The sequence below is a fragment of the Fistularia commersonii genome, chromosome 17 (genome assembly GCF_037954325.1).
Source record: "Fistularia commersonii isolate RoL2024-O1a breed Wild chromosome 17, RoL_Fcom_v1.0, whole genome shotgun sequence".
In the NCBI taxonomy this organism is placed as follows: Eukaryota; Metazoa; Chordata; class Actinopteri; order Syngnathiformes; family Fistulariidae; genus Fistularia; species Fistularia commersonii.
Window position 1 is genome coordinate 16,519,416 of NC_141300.1, and position 24,211 is coordinate 16,543,626.

The 24,211-nt window shown below is 45.0% G+C and overlaps 2 protein-coding genes across 2 annotated transcripts in view; one reads left to right on the plus strand and one right to left on the minus strand.

Moving 5' to 3' along the window:
• Nucleotides 1-3,214, minus strand: part of slco3a1a (solute carrier organic anion transporter family member 3A1a) — a 36,470-nt gene extending 33,256 nt beyond the window's left edge. The window contains exon 1 of the mRNA XM_086162737.1: nt 2,589-3,214. Coding sequence (XP_086018863.1) covers nt 2,589-2,747 — 159 coding nt within the window. The 5' untranslated portion in view covers nt 2,748-3,214. The remainder of the gene's footprint in view (nt 1-2,588) is intronic.
• Nucleotides 3,215-19,525: 16,311 nt separating this feature from the next.
• Nucleotides 19,526-22,765, plus strand: LOC147225370 (ras-related and estrogen-regulated growth inhibitor-like protein A). Its single transcript, XM_086163190.1, has 4 exons — nt 19,526-19,592; nt 19,685-19,738; nt 19,819-19,895; nt 21,286-22,765. Exons 1-4 carry the CDS (start codon nt 19,532-19,534, stop codon nt 21,709-21,711), a joined length of 618 nt encoding a protein of 205 aa, XP_086019316.1. The 5' UTR covers nt 19,526-19,531; the 3' UTR covers nt 21,712-22,765.
• The last annotated feature ends 1,446 nt before the right edge of the window (nt 22,766-24,211 follow it).

The following is a 24,211-nucleotide window of genomic DNA, read 5'->3' on the forward strand; positions in this document are numbered from 1 at the left end:
TGTGTGTGTGTGTGGGCGCTGTGAGCGAAGCCGAGTGGATGACGTGGACCGGCTGGAAAACTTCAAGAATGAGTCATGACACTTTCTCCAAACACACATGTAAATACGGAGGCCGGGGGCGGCACGTGCGGCCGGACCGGGACCGGGACCGCAGAACCGGGCCTGTACCGCCGCCGACCACCCGTGGACGCCGACGGCGAAAAAGCGGCGTCCGGTCCGGATCGGAACCCGTCCCATTGTGGGCGACTCGGAGAGCAAGGCGGAAACATCAGCTAATTTCCAGGTTGACGAATCTTCTTCGACTGTGACTTAAGACCTGGAAGGTCTTCATGGAGATTAGAAAAAAAAAACAAAATAATATAGCAGGGGGGGAAATGGCAGATTGCACGTTGCGCCGTCCCGCCGCAGTGATTCCCTTTTTCCACAAAACAACCCAAGCTGGGGAAATGTTTCATTTGTTGCATGGCAACAAAACAAACCCAATCCAGCTTCACAACTTCCCCAACAGAGGAGTCAATCTTGTGAAAGCACAATGACTTCACTTTTTTTTCTTTTTGTCGTAGGGGGGCGACAAGGCCTGTATTATCAGCCGGCGTTCAGCCAATCATATGAAGCCGGCGCGCGGATCGCCGCCGTCGGCCGAGGGCGAACAGCTGTTCCGAGCTGAAGCCCCGGCTGCTTGGCATGGTTTCCGCCGTGCTTTACGAGGTGTTGCTCGCCGAGCGCTGAAAGGAGGTCAGCTGGGAGGTACTTGAAACCGAACGGGACGCGTGGTTCCAAGGGGCTGCCCGGAGACGGGCCTTCTGAAACCCTGAAAACCCTTCACGCCGACCGGGAATGATCGCAAATAAAGCGCAGGGTGAACTCGGAATCGATCGGGTGAATAAACACGCAAAAAGGAGACGGTGTTTGTCTCCGGAATGATCCGCCCTCCCGTCGCGTGTCGGGGTCAGGTGTCACCCCCCATTTAGACGCCGGGATGACGTAACCATCCGGTGTTGCGGACGTGTTATGTCACGCGGCTGCGGCAGAAAACACACCTGGGGAACACGCCGGTCCAAATGAGGTCCAGAAGCAGGACACCGATCCCGCCGCGTTGATCCCCCGTCAACTCAGACCTCCATAACTGATTCATCGGTTCATCTATAAAATATCGGGTTGTAGTGCACGCTTACTTTCCAGGAACCGAACATGGCGTGTTGAATTTCTTCCAGTTGAGGAAACCTGCTCACCCAAAGAGCTATCAAGAATTTTTTTTTTTTTTTTTTAATGAACGCAAATCGTCCGGATGCAAACACGGCGCGACTGACTTCTTTGACGGCACGACCGATCCTCCGCGTTGCAACGCGGCCGGGGTTTCCCGTGCCAGAACTCGGTTAAGTTTCACTTCCTCGCAAGTAAAAACACTTCAAACGCGTGCCGAAAGGAAGAAAAAAAGAAGTGAAAAGAGAAAGACGGAGCCACATTGTATTTTTGGAGGAGCTTTTGAAAAGGGTAAAGCAGGATGTGTTGTTAGCCTGAGCATTAGGACGTTAAATCAGGAAGTCAGGAAAGTCTTGTACTGTTGATCAGCTCAGACCATGTGTGTGTGTGTGTGTGTGTGTGTGTGACATTGCTGTTAGCTCTGTTTGCTCCCTGCAGGTCAATCCCATCATCCAGCAGGACGCCACGACATGTCGGCGAACGCCACCCCGCCAGATCGCAAATAAAGCTCCCTGTAAATTAGCTCTACTGATCGACCGAAGCCGTCAGGGAAGCCGCACGCCTGTGTGTGTGTGTGTCCGTGCACACGTCTGTCTGTCTGTGTGTGTGTGTGTGTGTGTAATCCCAAACATCACCTCCGGCACCAGGTTCTTTATTGTCCACCCTGACGTGTTTGAACAGGTGTCCAGAACTGATGCGCCGCTTAAAGAGCGGGACAGAAAAACCAGACGCCTGTTTCCGATCAGTCGGGCGATGAAAAGCAAACGGCGGCTTTATTTAAGGACATGGAGGGTCCGCGGAGGGGCGGGGGGGTCTCCTGTCATCGTTCTGGGCCGCCGCTGCTGGACGACTGACGCTCCGCAGCTCCACCACCAGAAGATAAGATGTTCCACTCTTAATATGGCCACCACTTGCCCCATGTAAATGAGCAAAGTAGTTTACAGTGTGTGTGTGTGTGTGTGTGTGTGTGTGTGTGTTCTCTGGGATGCTTGGACAGGCTTGTAAAAATCTGTTAACATCCCAGCACGCTTGACTTTTTGATTTTAATCCTACATTCAAGTGTTTCTAGTCGGGAAACGCTGCAATAACATTCTTATTTTTTTGTTCACGGTGAACCAACCAGATCAGGAGAAATGACCAAAAATAAAAAAATTACAAAAATCAAAAAAAAACAGTAGCACAACGAGATGTCAAATAAAATAAAACTTAAAGATATTAAAAAAAAAAAAAAGAGAAGAAAAACACGTCTTGGAACAGAGGCTTCCTGTGACCTTGGATGACATTTTGCTTACTTTCTATAAAACGCGGCTGCAGATGACAATGAAATAAAATTTAAAAAAAAATCCAAACCCCACGCCGCGGGTGGGTGAGTGGGTCGCACTCACCAGGTAGGCTCCCACGGTGCCCTGCGCCAGCATGAGGGCGCACTCGGAGATCAGGAAGATCTTGATATTGGAGAAGCAGGAGGAGTTCTTGCGGGGCGCGTCTCCCTCCGACGCGTCCCCGCCGCTCCGGTCCGAGCCGCGGTGCTTCTTCACCTGCATCCCCTCCTCCAGTCTTACCGCAAAAATCCCGCAAAAAGCACGCACGCAATCACACGCGGGCGGTCGTGGGTGGGTTGCCCCGCACGGCCGGAGGCTACATCCGCGGCTGGGGGCGGGAGCGGGAGCGGGGGGCTCCACCCGGGGTTCAGCGGCGCGGTGGAGCCGCGGGACGCGCGTCCGAACTCCGCGGGGATCCGCCGGTCGACACCGCACCGATCATCTCCTCCCGGTCGACGCGCGGGAACACGCCAACTCTCGCGTGGCATGGGTCGCCTGCGGGTTCCTCGTGGGTTTCCCCGCCGTTCACTCCCGCACGCCGCGCTCCGTGGCGGGTTCCCTCCTCTTCTTCTTCTTCCTCCTCCTCTTCCTCCTCCTCCTCCTCCTCCTGCGAGGACGTGCCCAACCCCGCAGGCGCTGTGGCAGCTCAACGTGGCTTCTTCGACGTGAAAAAAAAAAAAAAGTCACTCCAGCTGTCCTGCGGGGCCCCTGCGTGGGAGCGTGGGGAGGCGGGGTTAAAGGGGAAGTCAAACCCCACGCACAAAAATCCTAATGCGCTAGTGGCGCATTAGGAACATCCACATTCTTTTGTCATGAGATGTTTTTGCTCAGATAAATTTCGATCTGTGTGGTTATCTGAGCTCTGCTTGGCGCCAGATAAGAGTTTAGCCGTTTAAAATAAAGAATTACAGTTTTGTTAACCGGACTTTCTTTAGGGAACGGATTCTCCCTTTCTCGCCCCGCCGTGCACAATTCACTGCACTTGCTGCTTTCGCTGTTAAATGATTACGTATTGGAATTCGAAAGGCTCAAAGCGGCGTCCAGAAGCCTCAGTTTTGGAGGAAATCATTTGCAAAGATGTGATAAAAGTGACTATCAAATACAGGAAGTGCAAAGTTCAGTCCCCTCGCATAGAGTTGCTGTCATCCTAGCATGTACAGCGCAAGTGACAAATATCGCAAGATGTTTCTTGTTCTTGATTTATTAAAACGTGTCAAACTGAAACCCAGTAAGATACATGTTTGTTTACAAGAGAATAAACCCAGCTAACGTAAGTTAAACACATTTAAACGGAGCATGACATGAGTTCACACAATGCAAGTTAGCACGGTGGGGGTTAACATCGTTAGCGTAGTTGATATAGCGCAGGTTAGCATGACACAAGTTAACAGAGCATGGGTTAGCATGATGCGAGTGAGGATGACACAAGTTTGCATGTTATAAGTTGCCGAGTTGTCATAGTGCGAGTTCGCATGGGGGGGTTAACATCTTGCGACTTAGCATATACGTCGAATGTAGTATCATGCTATTTAAATTAGCATGACGGCAGTTTACATGACGTGATTTGATTTAACATGGTGCGAGTTAGCATGACAGGAGTTATGACAGTGTGAGTTAGCGTAGTTGACATAGCGCAGGTTAGCATGAGGTGAGAGGTGCAGGTTAGCATGACACAAGTTAACAAAATGCAGGTTAGCATGATGTGAGCGAGGATGACACAAGTTAGCATGTTGTAAGTTGCCAAGTTGCCATAGTGTGAGTTCGCATGGGGTGGATTAACATCGTGTGATTTAGCATATGAGTTGGAATTAGCATGATGCTATTTAAGTTAGCCTGACTGCAGTTAACATAGCGTGATTTGATTTAACATAGTGCGAGTTAGCATGACAGGAGTTATGACACTGTGATTGACGTAGCGCAGATTAGCATGATGTGAGCAGTGAAGGTTAGCATGACACAAGTTAACAGAGCGCAGGTTAGCATGATGCAAGTGAAGACGAAACAAGTTAGCATGTTGTGAGTTGCCATAGTGCGAGTTCGCATGATGTGCACAAGCTACCATGACCAAAGTTAGCATGATGTGAATTAACATACAGTAGCACAACACGCTACCACATTTTCTGCCTAAAAATAAACAGATACATATATGTGTACATATATAGGCCGCACTCGTATATAAGCCCCAGGTGTCCACGTTGTAACATGAGATATTTACACAAAAAGATGTTACACAGAAGCATTTTTTTAACACTTTTAATTAAAAACATACCGGTAAGATTCACAGATACGTACTGGAAATGCTTTGTTCCAAACAGTGCCTATAACAAGGTTAATGAAAACGATTATTAAAAAAATAACACAAGAAAACGTCCGTTCATCCATCCATCCATTTCCTATCCACACTTTGTCCTGCTCCAGCTGATCGCTATCTTGGTCTTCCTCCTGCGCACTAAAACCGTCAGTCGTCTTTTTCGGCGTCGGAATTGAACGGCCTCGGAACTGCACGTCATTTCATTGGTCCGATGTAACGAGGCTAAATTTTTTGGCGGCGTGCAGCGGAGATGAGCTGGGAGGAAGCGAGCTTTCAGACACCACGAAGCGAAAGATCTCGGGGTCGCTATCGACGATTACGGTAATTCGATGTCGCTCATACGATTGGAAACATTTAAGAAAGTGTCTTAGCTCAACTCTGACATATTCTCCTATTTTTATTTATGATGACATGAGACTTCGGCTTCAAAAAATAACCACAGCGCGAAGTACATATTATTAAGATCATAACACAGGCGTGGTCCGATCTGTGAGACGCACTACTACATAAACAAAAGAGTTCCATCAAGCTGTTGTCAGGCTGAGTGTGTGTGTGTGTGTGTGTGTGTGTGGAGCAGTGTTTACATACAGAGCATGTGCAAGGATATGAGTCAGGTAGGTATAGGCGGAGACGTCTCGGACCGATGCCAGGAATTTTCGAACTGAAAAGCTTGCATTGTTCGCCGTGGCTGAAGCAGACGCTATTTATAGGATTTGGAAAATGGTGGCCTGTGGAAACAACAAAAAAAAAAGCCAAAAACGAGGCTCCGCCCATCTGGCGGAGGTGAAGGTGGAGAGTCTCGAGAATAAATGGGAGCGCAAACAATGCCACACGGTATTTCCTGTTTAAACTATTGAGGAAGAAATGACCCACCTGTTATTGAGCAGCGCCGGCCACATCCCAACAAAACACTGTATCTGCCAGACATTGTTTTCCTCCTTGTTCTGCCTTCCTGTCTTTATCTGAAGTTCGGCACTGAATAATCTTCATTTTGAAAAGCCGCACAATTTATCCGATGATTATTTAATCCATTTTGTTGACGTCGCGAATTCTCTTTGTACTTTTCTAGGTTGTCTCTTGGTTCTCCGTCTTCCTCCCGAGGCCCAAAAATCCCTCAGACCCTCTGATGGGATTGACAGGTGACCGTCCGGGTTACATCCGACTCTCGGCTCCCGGGTGAATGGATGAATCGCACCGGGTTGGCTGTAGCTCGGGATGCTAAGGAAGCAGAGCATTTAGCAATGAATGTCTCAGCTAGTCCAAGTTGATGCGGCAATTTGGAGTTTGCAGCAACTTGGATTTCTCAACCGAGCCACCGGACTGTGGTCGAGACAATAAAACCATTTGGCCAGGCTAAAGCAAGCATCATAATTTGTACTAACGCGTTGCTAATCCGGTGTAAATCCACCGAGGCGTATCCGAAAAAAACGCCCACTTGCAGAACTCTCGGACTTCCTTGGAATTTGGATGACGACTGAAAGAGTTTGTCTCTCGGCGTCTGCAGCAACCCGCCGCTCGACCCGGGCGCCTCCTTCCCCCCCCCGGCCTCCCGTCCTACAGCGGAGATGTTATTCATCTCTGTTTATCTCCTCCAAACATCAACGGACTCCACAGGCTCACCTGGCATTTCCAATCGTTTCATGTTTTAGTGCCTCTTTTCGGCGCTGACTCCCCCCGCGGGGATAATTACCGCTTTATGAAAACGGTTATTACACCCAAAGTGCACAGATTTTGTGTCGGGAAATAAAAAAGACGGCTACCAAACGTCCGCAGGGTCTGAGGAAAATGTGGGAGATAAATGAATGAGAAATAAACACATTTTTTTGTGGTTTCCCCAGCTTTGTGCGGCGGCTCCTCGAAGGCCTCGGGACGTCACCTGGATGGAGCTGCTTCTGCTCGCTCGGACCCGCAGACAGGAAGTGATCCACCTTGGAGAACCGACCGGCTCCGGTTTCATCCCGTGCCAAGTTTAACCGCAGAGACGTTGTTTTGGGGTTACCGTCTCAACTGCTGGAGCGAAGCCACGTCATTAAGAGCCAAAGCTACTTCTTCTTTGGTTTCAATTGGGAGCCATATTGTTGTATAGCGTGAGTTAGCGTGACATGAGTTAACATAATTAGCATAATTAGTGTAAGTTAGTGTGAGTTGGCATGATGGTCGGTAATGTTGCATGTGCTAGCAGGGCATATGTTAACATAGCATGAGCTAGCTTGAAATGAGTTCACATAGTGCGGGTTAGCAGGATGTGAGTCAACACAGTGAGCAGCTAATGCAAGTTACAATAGTACAAATTAGTGTAACTCTAATTAACATCGCGCGAGTTCACATGGTGCACAGTGACATGTCACAAGTTAGCATGACGCAAGTTAACATGGCGCCTGTTAGCATGACGCAAGTTGAAATACTGTGTGACAAAGAGCCAGCTGTGGTTGCTATGTTTTCTTTGACAGGCCTTGAACCAGAAACCTCATTGTGCAAGTTAGACACGAATGACAAAAATTAACATAGCTAGCATGATGTGAATTAGCATCATGCAAGTCATCATGATGGTTGGTAACAAAAGTTAGTGAGTTAGTAAGTCAACATTATGCAAGTTAATGTAACACAAGCTAGCATGACATGAGTCAACATATTTAGCATGACATGGGTCACTGTAACAAGAGTTAACATAGTGTCAGCTAGGATGATGCAAGCTAGCAAAGCGCGTCGCAAGGAGCCAGCTGGAGTCGCTACATTTTCTGTGACTGACTTCAAACACAGTAACATGGTGTGAGATAACATAGTGTAAGTTAGCGTGATGGTCACTAACATAGGTTGCGTTTGCATGATGCAAGGTAACATAGTGTAGCGGTTTAGTGGGGGAAAACACCCGGTTGACGCTAAAACGTCCATTTAATGAGCAATAGCTGTTGTTGGCCACAGCCGCGCCACAAAAGACTGCAATACAGCTAACTGTTCCCGCTCAATTCCAGGTAAAAACAAAACAGAATTCCTTGCACCCCAAACCACACCCACAAAATTCCCGGCAACTCCAAAATCACACAGAAAACAAGCATAAACATAAACCCCAACATTCACGACTCGCTACACTAGCATACGATAGCATGACATGAGTAAACACGGCACAAGTTGGCATAGTTAAAAAAGGCGTGTGACGGCGAGCCAGCTGTGGTTGCTACGTTTTCTTTCATTGGCTACGAACCGGAACCACATTGTTACATAGCGCGTGCTACCTACCATGGCGTGAGTTGCTATAGCATGAGTTGGCATGATGGTGAGTAACATTATTTGACCTAGCATGACACAAGGTAAAATAGGACAAATTAGCATAACTTGAATGAACATAGAGCGTGTTAGCATGACGCGAGTTAACATCGCATAAGCGAGCATGACACAAGTTAACAAAGTGTGTAATGGAGAGGCAGCTGTGGCCACCACTTGTTCTTTGATGGGCTTCGAACTGGAAACCATAATATTGCACCGTGGCGGGCTTATAAATTGCTCTTTCACCTCTCAGATCAGAGCTCCACATCGGCAAAAATCAACCTGAAATCCATCCATGTCACCCTTTGTCATAGACAGAGCCGCACCCTCTCTTCTTCTGCGGTGTCTGGAGAAGCTGGGGAAGCGTACATGCTGCATGTCAGATGGCCTCTGCAGCTTCAATGGAAAGTTGCGAGGCGCTTTTTGTGATTGCATCCCGTCTAAATATAGCGCCCTGCTGTCTGTTCTACATTTTAAACCATTCCACGCAGCCTCGCTCCTGGCTATTTTTAGGCCGGTATCAATAGGAGGGGGCCGTGTGTCGGTTTTAAAATAGCGCGATATCGTCTGCGCGGCTGGCGGGTGGGTTTTCAAACGGTGCACATGTAAAGGGAACCGGACCGATGGGACAAATTCACTTGTTTTTGAGATTCTGAAGAAGCCGCCGCTCTGGAATCTTGGTCGGAATGCGACGGCAAAAACAAAACGAAAAGTCGGTCCACGCGCACAGATAAGCGGGCGCATCCTTGTTGAATTTTAAGACCTGTTTCATCGCGACGGCGAAGCCGAGGCGAGGGGGGGGGGGATGCAAAAAACGCAAACCGGATAAACGAGTCGGGCGGGGAGACGGCCAGGAGTGGCGAGCCCCATCGAGCGTGGGAAAAAAAAACAATGATTCGAAGGGAACAATAGCGGGCTCTAAGGTGTCTGCGAACTTTCGATAGCTTTTATTTCCTCATGTGTGACATCATCAGACCCCGGCGGGGCCGATTCCATGGCAACACGAACCCTGAGGCTTAGAAGTTCTCTGGAACGTGAGCCATTTTTTTTTATAGACGTTAAAAGAACGTCTATCAAAATATCTGCGGGCTCATTTGTTTTTTTCACACGACCCTTCGAAACGCCAACATTTGCCCAGGCACGTACTCGGTTTCCTGTCTCTCCGTGTGTGTGTGTGTGTGTTTCTTAATTTTGTATCCTCGCTGTCATGCTGGTCAAACCCGCCATGTGATGCTGCTAAAGCCTTCCAAAGCCCCATTTGCATTTTGCAAACAGAAAAACGAAAAAAAAAAAAAAAACTTGCACCGCAACTTCCTGCTTCCACGTGCCGTTGCCACGGTAACCGGTAACCTGCCTCTCTGATATCAACGCCAACATCTATTCGGAAGTAGAGAGGATAGTGTGGACGACCCGACGTCCGATGCACTTTCTGAACTCCCCCCCTCCTCACACACTTTTCAAGAGTTATATATTTGAGGACGCTCGGGCTCAGGTGCGGAAACGTCCGGAGACGGGGGACATTATGGGAAAAAAAAGAAGCAAAAGCCCAGAGAAACATTATAAACCACTTAACCGTGTTTACCCCATGAAATATTCAGGCCCCGCCGGCGTTCCCGGGGTCGCTCGGGTAGGACATATGGCCGCCCGACGAGCCGAGGCGGCCGATCTGCGCCTGCCTGATCGCGGTGGTTTCTGAGAGCGAGGACGGAACTGGCAGACGTTTTTGCTGACAGCTATTAATCGCCGTCGGGGACTGGAGGAGGGATTGACGCCAGAGTCGCCATTGATGCTTTGTTCCTCCTCATCCTCCCATTCTGAGTCTGAGAGCTTCCTTCCTGCGTCGGAAACGACAAGCTAATGGGGCGGCGCTCTTCCCCTCTCCTTCGGCAGCTGCCGCTATTAAGACGCCGGGAGAAAACTATTCATGAAATCATCTTTTTATGTTTTTTTTTTAAAAGCCTCTCATGTTATTTCCTACCTTTTTGTCATAAAACCCATTCAAAATTCAAAAGTTACTCATCCTAAACGATGACCTCGATATTATTTCTTCAAATTTCCCGTCGCGTATCGATAAAACTCCTCCGCTGGGGGAAGCGATGCGTTCACCGGTGACGCAGGGTCTTCCGGAAAGGTCCAGAAGGAGGTTGCTGGAACAATGAATATCCATAAATCTCTTCTAGGACCTCCTCAGAACATCTAACGCGCTGTCCCTCTGATGGACTTCACACTCACAAAAAGAACTTTGACATTTTCATCTCAGGTATTTAATATTTAAAAACAAAGAATCAGATCCTAACATAACCCAAAAAAAAAAAAAAAACCCCTCACATTTTATGGGTAAAGCTAATTAATTTTAGCTAAAGTCACACATTTCCAAACTATATCAAAATTATATAATATATCACTTTCCTCTGGTTTTATGACAAATAAGATGATGCCATTTGTAAACTTGACTGACCGCGGAGGTCATCGGAGTGGTGAACTCAGAAGGAAGTGACATCACTTCCTGTTTCTGTGGTTGACAAAGTGAAATAACTTTAATAACTGCGGCGCAAATCCAATCGGATTCTCTCACAAGGTTAAGCATCAATTCAATTTACAGTGTGAATGAAAACTATGTCCTGAAAGAGTTAAATTGTTAGATTAACTGTTATTAACTGGGCTTATTATTCATCATCTCCACAGCGAAAACGAAACCTATCGTCTGAAGGCTAAAAGCTGCTACAACAAATACAAGTCGTTAAGTTTCGGTTGTGTATTATTTAACCCTTACTGTTACTTTATGTTTTCCATTATTATCCCTGATGTTGTTGCTGTTGTCTATTTATTCATGCATGTCTTGCAATCATCTGTCTTCGGTCTATTTATATTTATATTTATATTTACTTTTATGTTTTCTGACATTATAACTGTTCTGCAAATGTGACATTTTTGTGCAACTTGATCAATTTTTGTATCAGTTACATAAAATCTATAATGAAATCTCTCACCAAATCTTGGTTGTCGAGATGTTGGTCATTATTTACCCGTCGCCACGGCGAATCAACCTTCTCCACCCAACTTCTCCATCTTTATTTTTCTTAAACCTTGTTGGTCTCAATCTATTCTCACCCTTCTTATCCATTTTTTCCCCTTTTTGGATTTTTTTACATTCTGTTATTTACTTTTAACATTGCCATTGTTGTTGTCGTCACTTGTTTATATTATGGTCATATTTATCGATTTTTATAAGACTATTGTTGCGCTGCTGTGACAACAACTTTCCCCTATGGGGATCATTAAAGTTTATCTTATCTTATCTTATCTTATCTTATCTTATCTTATCTTATCTTATCTTATCTTATCTTATCTTATCTTATCTTATCTTATCTTATCTTATCTTATCTTATCTTATCTTATCACAAATGCAAATCAGATGCAAATACCGCCCTCCCCCGCCCCAGCATACAGGGGAAGTAGAACCATCACGTTTGTGAAAGGTGCGTAAGTTAAGTCCATTAGAAGATTCACGTGCACGTCAAAAAACCTTGTCGAGGATATTTTACCCGCTTTGCCAAATATTCCGAAAGGTTAAGTCTCTGTTATTGTCATTTCTGATGAATGCGGTTTTAACGTGGTACATTCAGCACTGGCTGACAGCGCACGTGGAACAGGCGGCTGCTTTTGTTAAGATCCAGCTGAGAATTACACAGGGGAAGGATGGAAGAGAATTATATTCGGGACGGGGACGGGGGAGTGAAACCGTATGCCAGCTTCTCTCCGGGAAATGAGCGCATCGCCGGATTTAATCCCTAATTTTCATGTTTGCGATTGTGCCGGAGGTGAGAGAAGGTGCCTGGTTCTCTGCGTGGAGGTGTGAATGTTCTTCCCCCGTGCATCTGCGGGTTCGGGTTCACCGAACTCTTCGTAGGTGTTAATGAGAAGGTGAATAGTCGCTTCTATTTGTCGCCCTGTGATTGACAGACTGCCTCTTACCCAAGTCCTGGAGGTCATGGCTGCCTGCAATTCCATGAAATTAATAATAGTAATGGTGATAATGATGGCAATGATGATGATGATGACAATAACAACAATAATAGTGATGATGGCGGCACGGTGGCGCAGGAGTTAGCATTTCTGTTTAAAGAGTTACCAGGACGTTAGCGTCCCATTTCATCAATTTTTGTATCAGCTACTGATTGCAATTCCATGAAATTAATAATAATAATGGTGATAATGATGGTGAGGATGGTGATGATAACAATAACAATAACAATAACAATAACAATAACAATAACAATAACAATAACAATAACAATAACAATAACAATAACGATAATGATAATGATGATGGCGGCACGGTGGCGCAGGAGTTAGCATTTCTGTTTAAAGAGTTACCAAGACGTTAGCATCCCATTTGATCAATTTTTGTATCAGCTACTGCCTGCAATTCCATGAAATTAATAATAGTAATGGTGATAATGATGGTGACGATGATGATGACAACATAACAATAATAATAATGATGATGGAGGCACGGTGGCGCAGGAGTCAGCATTTCTGTCTCGAGGGTTACCAAGACGTTAGTGTCCCATTTGATCAATTTTTGTATCAGCTACATAAAATTGATGATGAAATGTCTCACCAGATCTTGGGGTGTATTAAATTGGATCAAAAAATTTCACTTGTAGGTCTTCAAGTGAATCTTCTCCTTGGTCTTCCTCCTGACCTCCAATTCCAGCATCCGTCTACCAATATATTCACTCTCCCTCCTCTGTCCATGACCCGCCCATCTCTGACCTTTTCTCCAAAACATCTAACATGTTCAGCCCCTCTGATTGACTCATTCCTGATCCTCTCCATCCTGGTCACGCCCAGAGAGAACCTCAACATCTTCATCTCTGTGACCTCCAGCTCCGTTTCCTGTCTTTTCGTCAATATCACTGTTTCTAGACGGTTTCTTGTCCACCTTTCCTTTCATTCTGGCTGATGTTCTTCTATCTCTTTGTACCCCTGACACTTTTCTCCACCCATTCCAACCTGCTTGGACCCCTTTCTTCCCCTCTTTTCCACACTCTCCATTGCACTGGACTGTTGACCCTAAGTACCTGAAATCCTCCAACTTCTTGATCTCCACTCCTTGTAGCCTCACCGTTCCACCCGAGTTCCTCTCATTCACACACATATATTCTGTCTTGCTGCGACTAACCTTCATTCCTCTCCTTTCCAGAGCATACCTCCACCTCTCTAGATTTTCCTCCACCTATTCCCTGCCCTCACTACAGATCACACTGTCATCTGCAAACATCATGGTTTATGGAGATTCCCGTCCAACCTCATCTGTCAGCTTGTCCATCACCATTGCAAACAGGAAGGGGCTCAGTCCTGATCTCTGATGGCGTCCCACCTCCAGCTTGAGCTTCTTTGTTACCCCTACAGCACATCGCACCACTGTCTCACACAAAGCATACATGTCCTGCACCAGTCTAACATACTACTCTGCCACTGCCATTGAACTTCTCTGTTACTAACATATGAAATAGATGGACCATTTTATAGATTTATTGATAATTTGATTGATAAATAAAGCACTAATAAACAAACATAAAGGCTGTGAACCCTTAGCCATAATATTCAAGTAAAAAATAAAACCGAGCGTGGCCACTGCAGAAGTTCTCTAAACATCCTCACCACCGCCGCCAAAGGAGCAGCCATCCCAGCGTCTCCTGTGAGCATCCAGCCTCAGAATAATCTTATTTACAGCACAGACAATGCAAAATTGTATTAGAGACGATATGAAGGGCTTATGTAATCTGCTTTCATGGCTTCGGTTTAAGAATTCAATTTAAAATAAAGAAATAAAGAAGAACCACATAAGGGCCTCGGATGAATGAACTGAATAAAAGAATTAATCGCTTTAACCACAGCTGTTTTTAAAAAGATGGATCCCCGAGTGTTTTCCATGCAGGGGAAGGTTTGCTCCGTCCTGCCTGTGTTTATATGTAAACAGCAGCCCAGGTTTGCAGGCGCAATCAGATTAATGCAGAAAAATTGTTGCCCGCAGAGGAGGAAATAAAGCAAGTTAAGATAACAGAAACACACACACACGCACACACACACACACACACACACGCACGCACGCACGCACACACAGGTCTGGCCAGTTCTGCCTCACTCTTTGTCTCATCCAGGAAGTAAAAGCAAAGGCTGTCAAAGACATTCACTGAGATCTACTCCCCCCTTCTGGTTGCAGTTTGCAAAAAAGGAAGCTTTTAATACTGCGGCTTTTTTAAAATTCATTCATTCATAATCTTTAACAATTACTCACTTGTGGTTCTGGTTATATATATTATTTAGTTGCAATCACAAATTCAAATGCTAAGTGGCCAGTTTGATTTCACACAAGGGTGATTGACTTGGAGTTACATTGTGTTATTAGAATGCTCCCTTTATTTTTTTGAGCAGTATATATTATTTACACCTTTTCTTGTTTATTTTTGATCACTTTTTTTTGCGCTGTCCACTTTCTGCTATGCGTGGTTGAAATATCCCCACTGTGGGACGCCCGCCACGTCATTTTCTGTGGCCCGCGAAATCGACTTAAAAGGTGTGATTGTCTTAAAATGAATAAGTCAAACGCCTGCATTGACCATTAACTACATTTCATGCCGATCACGTGACCTGCATCGGCATTCGATCCACATCAACGCCATTTTCAACAAGTGGAACTGATAAATACAAACGATCCCTAAATGTCCAGGAAGAGAAAAGTTGATGCAGATGGAAGGCTGTTTCAAGAAAGATGGGAACATTTTGGATTTGAATAAATTCAGAGTTATTTAATATTAAGGAGCAGTTATTATGCTACATTACATTTGGTTACATTTACACCGTTCCTTGTCGGGATTAGGGTTCGGGTAAACACCACTTCTCTTAATCAACCACAGAAAGCCAGTGAGATTCCGGTGACGAACCGACATAAACGTTAAACCACAGCTGCGGCCAGACTGTTCATTTCCTGGAGTTACTGCTGCATCTCTGCACGAATGCCTGGCGTTGAGCTGGCTAGTTACATGAACACCGCACCGTGAAAGTATTTAACACCATCCACGTCAAAGTCAGCCTTGCTGTCCATTTCTCCGCATGCAGTGGACATACAGAGGAATCAAGAAGACGTTTCTCGATATCATAATAATGATAAATTAGCAGGAAAGTGCACTGTTATAGTAAACATTAAACTAAGAGGAATAAAGTATTAAGTGCACGCAGATGGAAATGGCATGAAAAAGTAGCAGCAGGGTATTTTGTGTGTACAGTTTAGTGCAAAGATCAGTAGGTAGTAGCATCATGGTATGTGGTGCAATAGCGGCACGATGGTTTACTTAATGCAAAGTAGCAGTAGTGCAAGAAAATGCAAAAAAATAAAAAAGTGGCAATGTTTCAATATATATTACTTGAAAAAAAGCAAAAAACCTAACATGGCGCCTTCCGTGTTTGCAAGCAAGAATTTCATTGGACGGGGAAATACGCTTCCACGCTGTACATATGACAATAAATGCTTTGACAATTTGGCATCTTGGGGAGGGGTGGAATGGACGCTTTACGTGTGAGGTGGGCGCTGTGTGTGTGTGTGTGTGTGTGTGTGTGTGTGTGTGTGTGTGTCCTTCAGCAAGGGCGGAAGGGCACCGATGATCCTCCCAGCCGTGTTCACAATGCTCTGCGGAGCTTTTGTGTTGCAGTCGGCGCAGCTCCCGCTCCACACGGCGATACATCTTATAATTGATGAATACGGAGTGGTCAGGAGCTCGTCGCTACGGTAACGTTGTGATGACAAAATATTTCAAGCTGTTTAGATGCGAAGTCCAGCTTGAGACGAGAAGGACTCTATTGTACTTTCTTCTCTCTCCCTCCTTTTACCCCAAACGGTCGAGGCAGAAAACCGCCGGCATTGCGCCGAATGTCGGGTGAATGTCTGAAAATGAAACTGAGCAGACCGACGCAGCAAATTTAAAACCAGACACTGATAGGTAGAACGCAGAGAGAAAGAACTACCTTTCAAATGTAACCAGTGATCGTAATGGAGAAGGAAAGAGGAATGATAACATCCCCCATCATTTGTCTAACACAGAGACGGAAGTGAAGTATATAAACATGGTTGCCAAATGGCGAGGCCGCTGCTGGCAGAGGTTCAGAGGAGTCGGATGAATGAGTTCGGTGATTCACGAGGCCGAAATGACCCGAAAACACACCGCGAGGGAGGAATGAGAGGGAGAAAGAGTAGCTCGGGGAGGTTCCTCAAGTTAAAGAACCCAGGATTCTCTTCAGCGGCCAAGTCACTCACCCCATACAGCTGCCGGATTCAAAATTCACAGAGGCGCATTAAGAGAAATTGTCCTCCTGCAAAGAGCAGGAATATTATAGTTTCTAACTTGCCTGAAGAAGCAGAGCCACAGCCATGACTCTCTTTGTTCCTTCTTTCATGATGTTTTTAAGGCGCTCCATAAAACCCTAGAATAGTGCTTCTCCGGTTACCGCATCAGTATTGAAACATTCACATTTATACACACAACATGAATATTATTTTTCTCTCACAATTTGTACCTCTGCAGGGCTGACTGGCCACAACCCCCCCCCCTTTCCCCCCAGCTCTGCGGACACCTGACCGTTGCCATGGTGACACTGTTTGCAAACCTGAAAACCCTCATGATGTTTGGATGTTGTGCAGAGAAGTGGAAATGACATCGACCTTTAGCTCATCCCTTTTTCACAACATCTATCTATCTATCTATCTATCTATCTATCTATCTATCTATCTATCTATCTATCTATCTATCTATCTATCTATCTATCTATCTATCTATCTATCTATCTATCTATCTATCTATCTATCTATCTATCTATCTATCTATCTATCTATCTAACTAACTAATAGTTTTCAAATAAAATCTAAGTGGATAGATTTGTTTGTCATATGTTTATATATACAATGTGGCAAAAAAGTATTTAGTCATTTTGCATGTTTTCCCACTGAAAAAGATGAGAGAGCTCTGTAACTTTCATCAAAGGTACACTTCAACTATGACAGAATGGGGGGAAATAATCCAGGAAATCACATTGTAGGATTTTTGATGGAATTGGTAAATTCTGCACCTGTTTGAACTGGTTATCAGTATAAAAGACACCCGTCCACAACCTCGAAAAGTCACACTTCAAACTCCACTTTGGCCAAGACCAAAGAGTTGTCAAAGGACACCAGAAACAAAACTGTAGCCCTGCACCAGGCTGGGAAGACTGAATCTGCAACAGGTAAGCAGCTCGGTGTGGAGAAATCAACTGTGGGAGCAAGTATTAGAAAATGGAAGACATATGAGATCACTCGATCTGGGGCTCCACGCCAGATCTCACCCCCTGGGGTCAAAATGATCACAAGAACGGTGATCAAAAATCCCATAACCACACGGGGGACCTTCTGAATGACCTGCAGAGAGCTGGGACCAAACTAACAAAGGCTGCCATCGGTAACACACTACACCGCCAGGCACTCAAATCCTGTGGTGCCAGATGTTCCCCCTGCCAGTACATGCCCAGGCTTGTCTGAAGTTTGCTGGAGAGCATTTGGATGATCCAGCAGAGGATTGGGAGAATGTCATATGGTCAGATGAAACCAAAATAGAACTCATCTTGTCGTTTTTGGAGGAGAAAGAATGCTGAGTTGCGTCCAAATAACACTATACCTACTGTCAAGCACAGCGGTGGAAACATCTTGCTTTGGGGCTGTTTTTCAGCAAAAGGACCAGGACGACTGATCCATGTAAAGGAAAGAATGAACAGGGCCATGTATCCTGAGATTTGGAGTGAAAACCTCTTTCCATCAGCAAGGACACCGAAGATGAAACGTGGCTGGGTCTTTCAGCATGACAATGATCACAAACACACCGCCCGCGCAACGAAGGAGTGGCTGCATAAGAAGAATCCTGGAGTGGCCTAGCCGGTCTCCAGAGCTCAACCCCATAGAAAATCTTTGGATGGAGTTGAAAGTCCGTCTTGCCCAGCGACAGCCCCAAAACATCATTGCTCTAGAGGACCATCTGCATGGAGGAATGAGCCAAAATACCAGCAACAGTGTGTGAAAACATTGTGTCCATTGCCAACAAAACTTCTGTTCTTGACCAAATAGTTATTTTCCACCATAATTTGTAAATAAATTCTTTTAAAATCAGACAATGTGATTTTTCCGGATTTTTTCCCATTCCCAGAACTGATTCATTCTGACTTGTTTTAAGGACACTATATCCATGTTGGATTGCATTTGATTTCCACTGATAATTTTTGTGATTTTGTTGTCAGCACTAAGTATTCAATGAAAATATTTCATTCATTCAGATCTAGGATGTGTTATTTTAGCATTCCCTTTATTTTTATTTTTTTGACCTGTGTATCTACATTTTTACATATATATATATATATCAATCATTATTATTATAATCAATTATTGTTATTATTATTATTATCCATCCATCCGTTATCTATTGCTTATCCTGCACTTAGGGTCGTGGGATGCTGGTTATTATTAGTATCGTTATTATTATCAATCCATCCATTATCTAGCGCTTCTATCGCTTATACTGCACTTCATGTTGTGGTATGATGCTAATTATTATTATAATTATTGTTGTTATTATTATTATCATTATTACATATGAGTCTATCAGAGGAACAGCACATGCTAGATGTTTCGGAGAGAAGGCCAGAGAAGCCAGACTGAGATGTTTGGGTCGTGTACAGAGGAGTGATAGGGAATATACTGGTAGACGGATGCTGGAATTGGGGCGGCCGGGCAGGAGGTCTCAAGGAAGACCAAGGAGAAGATTTATGGTTGTCGTGAGAGAGGATATGAAAGTAGCGAGGTGTGTTTGGCGAGGAGGATACAGAGAACAGATGGAGAAGGTTAATTCGCTGTGGTGACCTCTGAAGGGAAAAGCCGAAAGAAGATGAAGTTTATCATTATTATTATTATCCAGCCATCTTTTACCTATCGCTTATCCTGCTTATCCTTATCCTTATGGTCGTGGGATGATGGTTATTATTATTATTAAAATATTCTTATTAATCTCCATAGAGGAAACTCTACAATACAGAGAGGTAAAAATAATAGGCGCAGCTAAGAAAGGCTGCCGTCTTCGGGCGCTATCTTGAAAAAAAAAAAAAACACACCGAAAACAAAAAATGATCACGATTACTAATTATTCTTATCATTATGAGTAGCAGTCGTAGCAGCAAGAGATGCGTCACTGGTCAGATCAGAAAAGATCGATTATTGAGAAAGATTGATAGCGTCCACGTTGTCGTTGTTGTTGTTGTCGTTTCCGGGTGCGCGGTGGCCACGCCCCCCCGCCCCGCGCGGGCCCTATAAGAACACCCGCGCGTGCCTCAGTCATGCGCACTCGGCGGCATGGAGGCGACGATGGACGTCAACGCCGTCGTTATGGGGACGGAGAGCGTCGGGAAATCAGGTGGGGATCTTTCCACGGACACGCGTGGTAGCGCTTCTTTTGTCTGCCGTGACTGAACATCCGTGTGTGTTTGTGTGTGTGTGTGTTTACAGCTCTGACGGTGCGCCTCCTCACCCGGAGGTTCATCGGGGAGTACGGGGACATCGGTGAGTGCTTCCCCGGCGGACCGTCGCCCTCGGGCGGCCAGCCGTCGGCTTGACCTCGGCCTCTCTTGTCTGTCTTCCAGAATCCATCTTCCGCCACAGCTTGGCGCTGGACGGCAGAGAGGTTTCCATAAACATCTGGGATTCTCCCTATTCCGCGGTAAGACCGCCGTCCGTTTAGTGCATTTGCACCGTACAAAGGTATAATTAAAAAAAATGTGCATTTAACATGTTTTTGTTGTGTATTCTGGAGGATGTCACTCTTTTTTTTTACATAGTTTTTAACTACTGCCTGCCTCTATTTATTTGTGGATGTCTTTTGCTATCTTTTAATTGTCTCCCTTCTTTATATTCATTCTCATATTTATTGTTACGGTCATTGTTGCGTTGCTGTGACTGAAGAATTTCCTCCAATAAAGTACATCTTATCTTATTGGATGGGAGGCAGGGCTTACCGCCCACCAACCAATCACAGAGCCACTTACAAAAACGTGCAACCAATTACCCTTTCACTCAGACGTCATATATTAGCATAACATTCACCCTGTCATTCACATGTTAGAAAGAGAAATACAACTTTTCACTCTCATTTACCAGAGACTAACTTGCTGTGAGTTTTTTCTATATATGTGTTTATACATACATACACACACTACAAATCTGTTTTGCTAGGGGGAACACAAAAATATACATAGATGCAAAAATAATAGTCATACAAAGAATAGAACAAAAACACTTTCTATGCATACATACAAATAATATACAAATTGTTCCAAAATAAAATTCATTCTTACTGCTTTCAAGTTCTGAAGTCCATTCGTGGTGGCTCTGCGCTGATTCATTTCCTGTAGAAAGACTGAAGATCGGTTTGCTGTTAGTCCATTTACTCTTGTGAATGTGAAATTTTTCCAAAAGCAACACAAGTCGTACAAAAGAAACCAAGGCCTTTTCCCTGGTGCAGCCTACATAGTAAAGAAAATGTCCTTATCCTGCAGTGAGAATCCACTTGTCTCAATAAAGGCTTGTACATTTGACCAGAATAGTTGTGAGTACAAGCAATAGTAAAATGAATAGATTCTTCATGTATTTCACAGAAATTAGTCATCAATATCAATTTTAAACCTGTTTTTTTCTGGGTATATTTTGTGAGTAATTTTGTAAGATACTTCCTTGATTTTATAGTTTAGACAGAATTTATGTCTAATCAGCTATATTTGATTCCAATTTAAATCCTTGTATAACAAAGACCAAAAAAATGTAGCTTTACTGTGAGGTGAACGGGCTAACCACCACGGCACTTTGCACCAGCCCATATCTGTTACTTAGAAAATACTTAGAAAGTACTTATAACGAGTGCTTATACTCCCCTTTTCCTAGAATTCCGGTGTGTTATGCTGAAATGACTGTAACCCTAATTTTTTTGCTGATGATGTGGTAATAATTACTATATACATCCATCATGCTACCATCATACATGCTAATAAGAAACACCCCAACACTATCTGCTGATGTAGTAAATAGAGTATATAAAAAATGAATTTGTTTTACAGGAGCTGTCCACGGAGACGTCTCCGTTTGAGAAGAAGGTCCAGTGGGCCAACGGTTTCATGCTGGTCTACAGCATCTGCGACCGGGCGAGCTTCAACGCAGTCAGCAGGCTAATCCAGGCCATCAGATCCTGCAGGGAGTTCCTGCACGCCGACAAAGCGCCCATCGTGATCGTGGGCAACAAGAGGGATCTGCATCACAGGCGGACGGTGCCGAGCGAGGAGGGCCGTCTCCTCGCTCTCAAGACCGACTGCCACTTCTACGAGGTGTCGGCGGCGGAGAACTACCACAGCGTGCTCATGGCCTTTCACGGCCTGGTGGAACACGTGAGGGACTCCAAGTTGACCGTCAAGAGGCCCCTGGGGCTGAAGGGCATCGTGAAGAGCATGTCGGCGGTGTTTGCCAGAAGACGAACGGATTCGTTTTAGATCCAGGGAGGCGCTCTGTGTTCTCACAGGATTCAGCCAAATAGAAGCGGGACTGCCGGTCGCGGCCACGGACTCTCCCACCCACGGAAACTCCGTGAACTTTGACCGCAGGTGGAGGGGAAGGTTATACAAACTGTACGTCAGCGGCACTTTGAGCAAATATCACAAAACATGCAGTTTTCATGCATTATATTTAAAAGGGGTGGGATTTGAACTTTAACTTGACCTCAAAACAATAGAATTAATTAATCTCCATGATACACACCAAGAGATGAGTGTTTCTCGTCGTCATGACCTGTCTTGCTTGCCTTTCATCCCCACGGAGGATGCTAGATTTGTTTTAATGTTGTCTTCCTGGACGGCAGTTCATGATTTCCATCAGCTGACTCTATCTGCGGCGCCTCTCGTAACCTCTGACCTTCTACCACGGAGAAGAGCGCGGTCTACATCTCGCCAGCGGATTGATCAACTTGGCAGAAACACATATTAGCAACGCTGTTACCCTCTGCAGCAAAGCTAACATTGCTAACCTGCATGCTAGCTCCAATATGTCCAATAGTGTTTTGGTGCTAACATAGAGCAGAAATTCTCCTGTGATTCACAAACTCCATCCCTCATCAAGTCCAAAGAAAAGCATGTTTGTTTATACTTGCATCTGAAAGTTGATTGCACTGTGCGTCGCCATAATCTGTCCCCCTGGAACTCCAGCATTCAGAAAGTTCCGTGGTGGGAATTTAAGTGCTATTAAAATGTGTTCATTTTCTGTAATTGACTTAATTGCAATTAATGGTTTAACGTCCCAGCCCTAATATTTGCCTGTCTTTTACCAGCTGCCGCGTCCGATTCTCTATGCACGGATCTAGTTTGCCTTGAAGTTTGTTGTAAATGCCAAAGATTATCGGCTTGGCCGAGTCAAACCGAACATTGTGAAGAAAATATTTTGCAGAGGAACTTTCGGTGCCATAAGTTTGTTCGTTTCTTTTGTCCAATCACTGTAAAGAACCGGGAACAAATGCAGTCTGTTCCATATTTATATTAAAGATTAAGTACTGTACAAGTTGTCTCCCGTTATGTTGCAAGGATTCCAATAAAGTAGCAGATGAGTAGAAGTGACGGTGATGATTTTACAGAATCTCAGCAGGGGGGAGGCAAAATTGTCCAATCAGAGGTCACATCTCCAGGTTTGTTTTGATGAACAAGGAAGTTGGCCACGCTCTGAGTCCTGTTCCGCATAAATGATTCAAACTTTAACCTCCATCCACAGCAATGCTACGGGTTTGAGTCTGAAAGCGCCAGCGCCATTTCAGTACGAGTGTGAATCGGATAACACAGGGGTGTCAAACTCATTTTCAGCGAGGGTCGCATCGGTATCATGGTTGACCTCAAAGGGCCACATGTAACTGAAATAAGAATAAGAACAACTTTATTTATCCCGAAAGAAATTGTTGTGCCAGAGTTTCAAGTAAAACATAACAATAATAGTGGGGAGGAGGGAGAATAAGAAGTACAAATAAAATATAAAGTTTCAAAGTTAAGGCTATGAAGTGTTTTAAGGTCTTAAAAAGTACAAAGATTTGAATATTCCCTTCGGCTGAAGGAAGAGGAATTAAAAAGTCTGATAGCCTCAGGTAGGAAAGACCTCCGACATGTAGCGTAAAATAAATATAAACTACTCCTTCATGTGAAGTTATGACTCCAAAATGTTACTTATGCATGTGCATAGATGTGAAAACCACATTGTTTACTAGTTGCACTGTTCCAAAGCTCGCTTTCACTGCTTTCGTGAACACATTCTGCTGCCATCTTAGTTTGGCTTTTAATTCTTGGACGATTTTTTGGAATGCTAACTTTAGCATACTTAGCTCCGTGTTTGGACGTAGATTGTATTCCTTGACAAGCGACGCTGCCTCGTAACACAAAAGACGTACCGCTTTTTCTCCTTGACGCACAAACATGTATTGGCTTTCCCCTCTTTCTTGAAAAAGCCTTCCATCTGCATCAACTTTTCTCCTCCTGGACATTCAGGGATCATTTGTATTTCTGAAAATGTCATCGATGTAGCTACACTGTGATCTGATGCCGGGACGCCGTCACATGATCGGCATGAATTGTGGGAAATGTAGTTTATGGTCCCTGCATGTGTATTTGGAGCCAATCAGACCTTTCAAGACGTTCTCGTGAGGCCGCATAAAAAAACGTGGCGGGCCACATTCGGCCCGCGGGCCTTGAGTTTGACACGTGTGGGATAACAGGTGCGAAATCAGAAACGAGGATTCTCTGCAACGCAACGGCACGCTGGAAAAATCACGCTCCGCTTCCACGGGACCGTCGCCTGCTGGAAAAGAATTCCCTAATTTGCGGCCAACATGCTCGGGTAAACTGGCGCTGACCCCTGCAACATCAAGAAGCGAGCGAAAGTCTGCTGGGCTCGGCTTCCCCTCCGCCCTCTGTCGCTCGGCGTCAGGCAGACGTCCGTCTCCGTGGCCACTCAGGCAGCAGC

Coding starts and splice junctions, on each gene's coding strand:
- LOC147225370 (XM_086163190.1), top strand. CDS start 19,532: ATGGAGGCGACGATGGACGTCAACGCCGTCGTTATGGGGACGGAGAGC. Junction 19,593..19,684: donor GGAGAGCGTCGGGAAATCAG/GTGGGGATCTTT, acceptor GTGTGTTTACAG/CTCTGACGGTGCGCCTCCTC. Junction 19,739..19,818: donor CGGGGAGTACGGGGACATCG/GTGAGTGCTTCC, acceptor TCTGTCTTCCAG/AATCCATCTTCCGCCACAGC.